This window comes from Ustilaginoidea virens, chromosome 5 (genome assembly GCF_000687475.1).
Source record: "Ustilaginoidea virens chromosome 5, complete sequence".
Lineage (NCBI taxonomy): Eukaryota > Fungi > Ascomycota > Sordariomycetes > Hypocreales > Clavicipitaceae > Ustilaginoidea > Ustilaginoidea virens.
The window spans coordinates 3,372,509-3,382,009 of NC_057320.1; the positions used below are offsets into that span (position 1 = coordinate 3,372,509).

General features: G+C 61.8%; 4 protein-coding genes across 4 annotated transcripts; 2 read left to right on the forward strand and 2 right to left on the reverse strand.

The window, feature by feature from the left end:
- Nucleotides 1-994: 994 nt before the first annotated feature.
- On the forward strand, nt 995-3,447 carry UV8b_06702 (uncharacterized protein; the record flags this gene model as incomplete). The annotated part of the gene is made up of 3 exons (XM_043144199.1): nt 995-1,245; nt 1,324-3,102; nt 3,237-3,447. 3 exons carry the CDS (start codon nt 995-997, stop codon nt 3,445-3,447), a joined length of 2,241 nt encoding a protein of 746 aa, XP_043000134.1.
- A 974-nt stretch (nt 3,448-4,421) lies between these two features.
- On the reverse strand, nt 4,422-6,029 carry UV8b_06703 (uncharacterized protein; the record flags this gene model as incomplete). Its single annotated transcript, XM_043144200.1, has 1 exon — nt 4,422-6,029. One exon carries the CDS (start codon nt 6,027-6,029, stop codon nt 4,422-4,424), a length of 1,608 nt encoding a protein of 535 aa, XP_043000135.1.
- A 1,164-nt stretch (nt 6,030-7,193) lies between these two features.
- On the reverse strand, nt 7,194-7,679 carry UV8b_06704 (uncharacterized protein; the record flags this gene model as incomplete). The annotated part of the gene is made up of 3 exons (XM_043144201.1): nt 7,194-7,396; nt 7,505-7,546; nt 7,634-7,679. The coding sequence occupies 3 exons, from the start codon at nt 7,677-7,679 to the stop codon at nt 7,194-7,196; spliced, it is 291 nt and encodes a 96-aa protein (XP_043000136.1).
- A 370-nt stretch (nt 7,680-8,049) lies between these two features.
- On the forward strand, nt 8,050-8,885 carry UV8b_06705 (uncharacterized protein; the record flags this gene model as incomplete). The annotated part of the gene is made up of 2 exons (XM_043144202.1): nt 8,050-8,428; nt 8,608-8,885. The coding sequence occupies 2 exons, from the start codon at nt 8,050-8,052 to the stop codon at nt 8,883-8,885; spliced, it is 657 nt and encodes a 218-aa protein (XP_043000137.1).
- Between the last annotated feature and the right edge of the window lie 616 nt (nt 8,886-9,501).

Here is a 9,501-nt window from a genome sequence, read left to right on the forward strand (position 1 = left end):
AGGAGAAAGGGCTCGCACGGGCAGAGGAGCATCTCCCTCGGATCGTCCCAGATCTCCCCTCAGGACAAGCCGCCGAAGCCCCAGCCCCGGGTCACGCCGCCGCCATACAAGATCCGGCAACACCTCGACTCACGACAGCCGCCGTCGCTCTCGAGACCGCTCCGGAGACCGCTCTCGACACCGCAGCGGAGACCGCCCCCGCCACCCCCCCGGCGAGCCCGACCGCAGAGGCCCCGAGCTTGACGACCTGATACCCCGTTTCCGGGCCCAAAAAGCCCGCCGGCCAGATCTTGACCAGCCATCACGGCGTAGTCGCAGTCGTGAGCGGCCGGACCCGACATCGCCCTCGTCTGCCAAAAGGCAAAGGGGACAGAGCCACTCTGCTGCTTCGCCTCATCGAAAGAGAACCAAGAGGGACAACGAATCTCCGCGGAGAGCTCGAGACTACTCACCCGCAACCGACTCCAGGAAGCACCGGCGTCGAGACTCGCCCCGCGACCGGCATTACCACCAACACCACCACCAACACCACCCACACCACCCACACCAACACCACAACCAAAGACATCGATCGACATCCTCGCGACGTCACTCTCGTCCTCGGCCGTCCATATCCCCCCCAGGGGGCTCCCATTCACGACGGAAACGCGAGTCCAGATCAAGGTCGCCGCCAAGGCAAGGATCGGGTTCACGACCTCGACCGCCAAGGAGTAGTGGTCGCCCACGGTCTCGAGAGCGTCATCGGCCGTCACGTACCCCTTCTCCAAGCGGGAACCGCCAGAAAGACCCCCCCCGTCACCATCGTACTTCATCACGCTCCAGCCAGCCTGCTGCACCTCCACCCCGCCCCAGTGGCCCCTTAGCCCCTGACGGTGAACAAAGATCGCAGCGCCACCATCAACATCCTGCATCTCCGAGATCTCATCGGGATCGCAGGCGGGTGGAAGACGCGCTTGAGCCTCATTACTCGTCCCGCTCCGACTTTGACGACGACATGGCCTCTCGAAGTAGTTACCGTGGCGGATACAGTACGGCTTTCAACCACAAGCAGCCGCCGCCGCCGCCACCACCACCACCACCACCTCCACCCCCTCCTCCTCCTCCTCCTCCTCATCTGCCCTTTGGAAGTGATTCCAGGGGCTATTCGCAATCTCCCCAACACCGCGGCCCCTTTCACCACTCTCAATCGCCCTCGCCGTATCCAAGCGGTCGCCCGGGCCGCAATGGCCAGTTCTCTCCTGAGCAGTAAGTTTCCTTGTCAACAGCTCAGATTTTGGATTCGTCTGTGTGTATGCGTGTAACAATGCTGACCAGGACTTTCAGCCAACATCAGTCTCAATACCACAACGGCTCTGGCTATCACGGTGTACCGACTGGCCCATCTGACCACTACCACAGCTACTCTTCGAGGTCACCCCCCCACGGAGCACCATCTGGCCCTATGAATCCGTATCCGCCTGGAAACTATCGGGGTGGTCCGCGAGGCTGCGTGCAAAGAACAAGCTCTTTCAGCAACAGAGGTGGCTTTCGAGGGCCCATTGTCAAAGTTCCAGGGCCAAGTAGCGCAGAATCTTCATCAATGGCCCAGACCCAAAGCCACACCCATGATGAATCCAACCCCAGACAGCAGAGCGCGGCGGCCGCGGCGGCCGCAACAGCGGCGATGGCTAGCTCCAAGGACGAGGCTGGGCTGAAGCAAGGAGACAGAGAGCTTGATGGCGAGACCACCAGGCGGCCACCCAACGGATCCGCAGCAGAACATTCGCCCTCGACGGAAAAGTCGTCGCTGGGACCAGCAAAGCACGCTCCGACTCGCCCCGCCGCAACAGGCGGTTCAGCGTCGTCGCAGCCGGGAAGCTCGGGCAAGTTCAGCTTCGCCTTCAAGGCATCGTCAAAGCCGACACCGACGGCACCGAAACCAGAGATCTCGCAAAAGTTCAACGCGCCGGCAAAGAGGGACCCGTCGGCCAACAGTGGCGGTGGCGGTGAACGTGAACAGGAGCCTGCCCGGGTGGCGCCGGCTCCGGCGCCTACCGAGCCAGCGTCGGCGAGGCAGAGAACCGAGCTTGGGAACCGCTCAACGCCAGAAGGGCCCAAGGTGGTTGTGCTGCCGCGGATGCGTAAAGTCAAGAAGATGATGCGACGGCTCAAGTCTCGGCCCACGCTGGAGGCAGACTTGATGGGGTCCGAATCCGTCTTTTACAGGAAGCCTGGCAACGAGTCGGTAGTGGGGTCGGGAACGTACGGCAAAGTCTTCAAAGGCGTCAACTGCTACACCAAGGGTCTGGTGGCGCTCAAGAGGATACGCATGGAAGGGGAACGAGATGGCTTCCCGGTGACGGCGGTGCGCGAGATCAAACTGCTCCAGTCCCTGCGGCACACCAACATTGTCAACCTCCAAGAAGTCATGGTGGAGAAGAACGACTGCTTCATGGTGTTTGAGTATCTCTCGCACGATCTCACGGGCCTCTTGAACCACCCGACGTTCGGGCTCGATTCGGCGCAGAGGAAGGATCTGGCGAGGCAACTGTTTGAGGGCCTGGACTACCTCCACACGCGGGGGGTGCTGCACCGCGACATCAAGGCGGCCAACATTCTGGTCAGCAACACGGGGGTGCTGAAGCTGGCGGATTTCGGACTGGCCCGATTCTACGCGAAGCGCCATCAGCTGGACTACACGAACCGAGTCATCACGATCTGGTACCGATCCCCCGAGCTGCTGCTGGGGGAGACGCAGTACACGGCGGCGGTGGACGTGTGGAGCGCGGCGTGCGTCATGGTGGAGATTTTCAACCGGACGGCCATCTTTCCGGGGGACGGGACGGAGCTGAGTCAGCTGGACAAGATCTACAGCATCTTGGGGACGCCCAGCCGGCAGGATTGGCCGGGACTGGCCGAGATGGCATGGTTCGAGCTGCTCCGGCCGACGGTCAAGCGCAGGAGCACGCTGGCGGAAAAGTACGGCGACAAGCTGACCCCGGCGGCCTTTGATCTGCTGGCTGCCATGTTTCAATACGACCCGGCCAAACGACCGACGGCGGCCGAGGCTCTGCAGCACGCCTACTTTACCACGGAGGAGCCGCTGCCAAGGCAAGCAGTGGAGTAAGTATATATAGCCGGTTTTTTTTTTTTTTTTTTTTTTTTTTCTACCCAACCTCGTTTCCCCCCTTTCTCCCCCCACCGCGGCCAATATCAGGGCTCTGTGCTGACTTGTTGAATTTTCCGCTCCGTGCCAGGCTTGCGGAGATTGATGGCGACTGGCATGAGTTTGAGTCCAAAGCGCTGCGAAAGGAGAATGAGCGTCGGGAACGAGAAGCCCGCAAGGCCAAGGACGGCTCGCGGGAAAAGGACAAGAAGCGCGGCGCAGAGGGCGGGAGTGACGGCGACGGCGACGGCGACGGCGACGGCGAGCCAGAAGCCAAGCGGGTTCACACGGACGAAAAATGAGGAGCAGGCGGACGGAGTGGACGGGCGGGCGGGCGGGCGACGGGGGACCTTTTTGACCTCTACCTGGGCATTCTTTTGTCCTTTTCTTGTTGCTTGTTCTTTTCGTTTCCTCGTCTTGCTCGGAGCCGCGATGGGAGAAATTGTACAGTATTATCGGCAGAGGGGCAGTCGTCCGGGAACAGGGATGGGCATGTCTTGCGCCTCAATTGATGGCAGATGAAGGTGAAGGTGGCAACACGTGAAGGCGAGCGTGAGCGGGAGCGGCAAGGCAAGGCAACGGGTACGGAACGGGGACGGAACCAGGGGGCCTGTCAAAGTCTCTGGCGTCCATGTGTTGTAGCTACAAGCCTGACCAGAGATGGGCGTGTTTTCCTCGGCGGCTTTTCTGTCTCTGACTGCTGGGTGTTTGTCGACGACTTCTGCGTGCTCTGTACAGGGAGGAAGGGGGGGGGTAGGCGGGACGGGGGCTGGGGCTGCAGCCCCCGTCTGTTTGGGCTGTCCCTAGGATGTACGTACAGTATGTAAGATGTAAGGTACCTACTGTAGTGTATGAAAGGGGCGGAACCCCACAGACAATCCGCCCCAGATGACTTGACTCGTCCTGCGTCCTGCCAAACAACTGCCAAACCGGGGGGAAAAAAGCTATAAAATAAAATAAGATAAAATAAAACTAAAGCAAAGCAATGCTAAATAAAACAGAATAATACAGAACAAACAACGCCCGTGTCTCGTGTGCTTCGCCAAGTTGGATATGCGCGCCCCCGCCTTGCTGCTCGCTTGCCTGGCGGTCGTGATGGCTGCCCCGGCCGACGCGCTCACCTCACATGGCGTTTGGGCACGTATGTATTACGTTGGGAGGCACGGCGATGAGCAGGAAATGCCTTGCCTGGCCGGTGGCGGCGTGCGAGGGACCCGGCCGCAGGCGTTGCGCCAAAAAGACGTGGCCGGCCGTAGTGTAGCCATCCAGCCTCCTGCTACACGGTCGATTTGCCCTTGCCCTGCTCCGCCTGGTGGAAGAGATTCCTCAGGCTGCCCTCCGCACGTCCCCGGTCGGGCTTGGCGCGCCCCGACGACGGCATCCACGGCAGCCAGCCCGCCAGGGCGGAGACCAGGCCGCCCGCCGGCGCGTCCCCCCGCGCGCTCCTCGCGGCGCCTGCGCCTGCGCCTGCGCCTGCTCCTGCTCCTGCTCCAGCGACGTCTTGTCCGTCCGGCTGGCGCGCCGCCTCGGCGTCCATCCTTGTCCGCGTCACCAGCTGACGGGTCGAGGCTTGCGGAAGGGCCGGCTCGCTGAGCAGCGCCGCGGCGGACGCCGTCCGAGCTGCTGCCGCGTCCGTCGTCGGCGCGCCGCCCTGCCTCGAGCCCCTCATCAGGGCCAGCGAGGTGGATGGCCGCCGTCCGCTGCGGCAGAGGCATGCCGTGGGCGATGATGACGAGGGCCCCGGCGCCTTCCTGGCGCTGCGCCCGCGGGCCTTGTCGGCCGGCTCCGGGGCGGCGCACCTCTTGCTGGACCGGTCCTCGTCCGACGACCGACTCGACGACATGATGGTCTCGAGCGTGCCCACCGCTCGGCTGTTCCTCCCGGCGGCCTGCCTCTTCTTCTTCTTCTTCTTCTTCTTCTTCTTCTCCTCCTCCTCCCTCCGGGCGGCTCTCGCGTCCCCCTCGTCGTCGGACGGCACGGCCTGCACCTGCAAGGTCGGGCCGCCTCGAGGCTGCTGCTGGCTCTGCGCAGACGCGAGGGGCGAGGCTCCGCATCCGTGGGGGGTGTGGTGGACCTCGTACTGGTTGCTCAGCGAGTACCTCGACCTGGCGCAGATTTCCGCTATCCTGTCCAGGTCGGAATTCAAATCCGCCCCGCCCGCGCCCGCGCCCGCGCCGGCTTCCTGGTTTGCCAGGAAGCTCCTGAAACTAAACGCCTCGACGGGGGGCAGGCGCGCCTCTTGCTGCTGGTGCTGGGCCCCTGCCGCCGCGGCGGACCTCTTCCTGTTGTAGGCCCGGGTCATGGTGCTCATCATGCCGGTCCCGTTGGCCAGGGTTATCGTTTTGCTGGCAAAGGGCAGGGTTCGGGCCGCGCCGGTGGCCGGCCCGCCAGCGTCAGACCCGGGCACGGCCCCGCTGCGACCGCGGCCGCCAGCCCGGCGCCGAGCGGGCTTGTCGTGCTGGGTCAGGGCCGCGGGGTAGTAGCTGCGCACGACGACGGGTTCGGCGTAGGTGCTCGACTGGGGCGCGCCTGTCGAGTTGTCGTGCCGGTGCCGGGGCCGGTGCCGGTGCCGGCTGGGATAATGGCTGCTCAGCTCGCGCAGCGCCGACGTGCGATGCTCGGCCGTTGTGTCGTCCACGGGAATGGCCCTGCCTTGAGCCGTGGAGGGCGCGACGACGCTGGTCGAGGTGAGATTGGGCAGGGCAAAAAAGGGCCTCGTCACGGAAAAGGGGAGTGGAAACGGCCGACTGTCGTGGACGCGACGGCAAGACGAAGCAACCACCGAGGACGGCGAGCACGGCCGAGGCGGTTTCTGACAGGGGGGAGGCGAGCAAGGGGGAGGCGAGCAGCAGAGGCGAGGAGGACTGGTGGTCGACGGAGACATGGCGGAAGCTGACGACGGGGGCAACGGCGACGTCTCTCAAGACGAGAAGTTTCAGGGAGAGAGGGGACCGGGGGGCGGTGCAGAATGCCGGTCCGCATCCGCAACGCCGTCGTTGGTCCAACGGGGCGCCGGGGAGAAGCTGCCAGCTGCTGGAGACACGAGTCGCGGACGCAGCGCAGCGCCGTGCTTGGCTTTTCCGGCGACGGCGACTGTTATTATCGTCTCTTTGTCTTTGTCTTTGTCTTATTCTTATTCTTCGTCTTCGTTCTTCGTTTCTTCCGAGTCAGTCCACGTCGGTGTGCTGTGCGGCCTGGGCTTGGCGTTACCCCGCTCCGGATGGAGTTCTGGCAGCTGCCTGGCAGGCAGGCACCTGGCGCAGCCCGGCGTGGCACCAAAGCGTCTATATCACGACTGTCACGTGACACATACAGGGTTGGTTACATGGAGTACATAGCTTTGCTCTTGCAGCTATGATAATTTAGTCAATGTAACCCTTTATATACTTATAAATTGAGCCTGATACCTTACAGTCTGGTCTGGTTCACCTTTGGGCAAGCGCAGCGCATCCAATCAACGGGCTGGGCTGGGCTGGGCTGGGCTGGGCTGCATGGAAGAAGCACCAGCCTCTCCTACACGGCATCTTGGCGGCAATCGAATCATGCTCCCGCCAAAGAAACCGTTGCAGAGCGAACCAAGACTCTGCTGGGTGTCGCGGACCGTGGACCGTGCAAGGCGGCCTTCTCTTGTCCAACAGCCAAAGGAGCGCAGCAAGCAGAGGAGCAAGGCAGGACAGGCAGGACTCGCGCGACCCATCCATGCACGACCATCAAGACAATCGTTCCCACCCATCTCACCGCATATTCGGCCAGCCTCACATGACGACAATGTCCAGATTTTATCATTCTATTTTCATTTCTCTTCTCTCGTCTATCCCATCAGCCTGCGTATTCGATCCAAACCAGCTGCATGTGCCCCCGCCATGAACATGCTCCTTCTTCAACTGCGCAACCACCGCTAGGTTTGCCGGGATATCCAGATCCTCCCAGCAGCCGCCGCCCCCGTTCCTCCCCTCCGCTACCGGGCCAAACGCCATCCCCATATCGCATCTCCAGGCAAGGATCTGCCGCCAGTCAGATTTCCCCATTTTCCCCGCGTCCCCGCGCCCTAGCGAGTCGGCTGGGCGATGGTGCCGTAGCCCTGGCCGCCGGATTGCACGTTCTCCGAGTACACCCCGGGGGCTCGCTTTGCCGCATACTGTCCCTGACGAGCCTGCTCCCGGCGGTCGTAGTAGATGTACTCGATGTAGAACGCGTGTATATGGCCCGGGATGTAGCCCAGGACAGTCAAGCAAATGTTGATGAACAGATCTTGGCTCCGATTGTCAGCATATATAAAAAAAAAAACCCCCCCCCCCAAGAAAGAAAGAAAGAAAAAAGAAAAAAGACATCATCTCTGGACCGGCGCCAGCCACTCACCCATGCCGCACCCTGCCACGGCCCAGACGCCCAAGGGGGGGACTATGAAACCAAAACGTTAGCTTCACTTAGCAGCGGCCAAAAGGATTTTCACAAAAGGGGTTTCCGGGGCGAATTGAGGCCACCCACACAGAATGGTGATGAGCACGACGAGAACGGCAGATGCGGCACCCATGCTGGCGGTTTGATGTCGAGACGAGCGGGATGGAAAGACGCTGGATGCTTTTTATTTTTTTTTTCTTTTTTTTTTCCTTTTTTTTTTCCTTTTTTTCCGGCGCAAGGGGAAGCTGTGGACACGTTCGAGAGGCAGTTGCGGCGGCAGAACCGTTGGGGGGGAGCGGGAGAAAGCAAGAAAGGTTGCCGGGAAGAAGCTGGGGGTTGGCGTTAAACGAGCAAAGTGATGAGGCGATGACCAACACCAGCAGCAAGGATGACGTAGCAGGCTAAGCCGCCCGACCAATCAGCTGGAGCTGGGGTCGATGCCTCGGCTGTCAGCAGACAGGACCTGACTGGACCATCCGAGAGAACGACATCAACATGCGGGGATGCAACTACACTGCACGGCGCGGCGCGGCGCAGCGCAGCCAAACGTGCCCCGACTGAACTGTCCTGCCCAGCTCCCCAGCGGGTGGCTCCGGGGGCGCACGTCTCCCATACCGGACCCGGACACGGACCCGGCCACGGACCCGGCCACGAACACGAACACGGCCACGGGCATCGCCGAAGCCGCCCCAACAAGATCCATCCCCGTCTTCCTGGCGCCTCGCGGAGCCGAGACCCTGCTTTGCCGTGCCGCAGACGGACACAGTCGGGGCAGCGAGAAGCAAAAGGCGACCGACCGACTCCACGTCACGCCGACATTGCAAAGTCTTGCCCAACTGCAGGCTACCCTTGTCCCGCGGCCGTGGCTGCCCAGCGCATCGTGTGACCTTGCAGCCGATTCCGCATCTGCACCTGGCATGCAAACACACGTTGCCATTCTCATAGCCCCCCCCCCCCCCCCCTGACTCCCCCCTGCTCCGCCCCGTTGACAGAGTGTCATGGTCGTGTCCATGCCGTGTCGAGAATTGGGTGGGTTTCAATGCCGACACTCCGGACGCAAGCACTGCCCGCCACTCGCTCGGCATTCCTTGGGCAGAAATTCCCCTTTGCATTAGACGAACCGAACCGCTCAGACACTTGCCGCCGTGTCGGAGTCCCCGTGCCGCACACGCCAAGGACGGTGAAAGCAAAAGCCATGCATGCAACCACCTCTCCTGCGAGCACCGCCGCCGCCGCCACCGAGCAAGAGCCTCAAAAAGACGCCGCCGTCGCCGACAAGAACAGTCAAGTCCTTGGCTTGTCCGCTCTCCCATTATGCATGCCGAGGAGCCCAGCATAATCTCCCACAAATCCTCGCCCCGCCTCCAGTGCCAGACCAACAACGACAACAACAACAACAAACAAAACAATGAGACTCGTGTGCCTTTTCCTCGCCGCTGCCTTTGCGGTAGCCCTGCCTGGGCGGGACGCCCGCAGCTCGTGCCAGGCTGTCGGACACGTCTGCAGCGCCTCGCAGCCCTGCTGCGTCTTCCTCGACTGCGCCAAGGGGTCGGACGGCACCACCGGCTGGGTAAAGCCCCCCTCACTCGCCCACTCTCCCACTCGCCTGCTGCGGAAATCATTGCTAAGCCCTTTTTTTTTTCTGCCAGTGCCGCAAGTCTTCGTGACATGGCTTCCGGAATCGCCAGAATGCGCGGGCGCTTCTGTCCCTCTCGCACGGGGCGCAGCCAAGGGTGTGGCTATATCTTCTTCTCGGTCGGACAGGTCGTCTCGGAAATTAGGCTGCTAGTTGAACACAGGCTCTTGTTTGCAGAACCCACGACCGCTGAGATTGCCCAAAACATCATCTTTATTTTTTCTTTATTTATCTATCTATTTATTTTTTGCTCTTTGCTCGTCTCGGCATCGCATCGCATCGTCTTGCCTCGCAGAAAAGCCGTCGACGACTCGTCGTC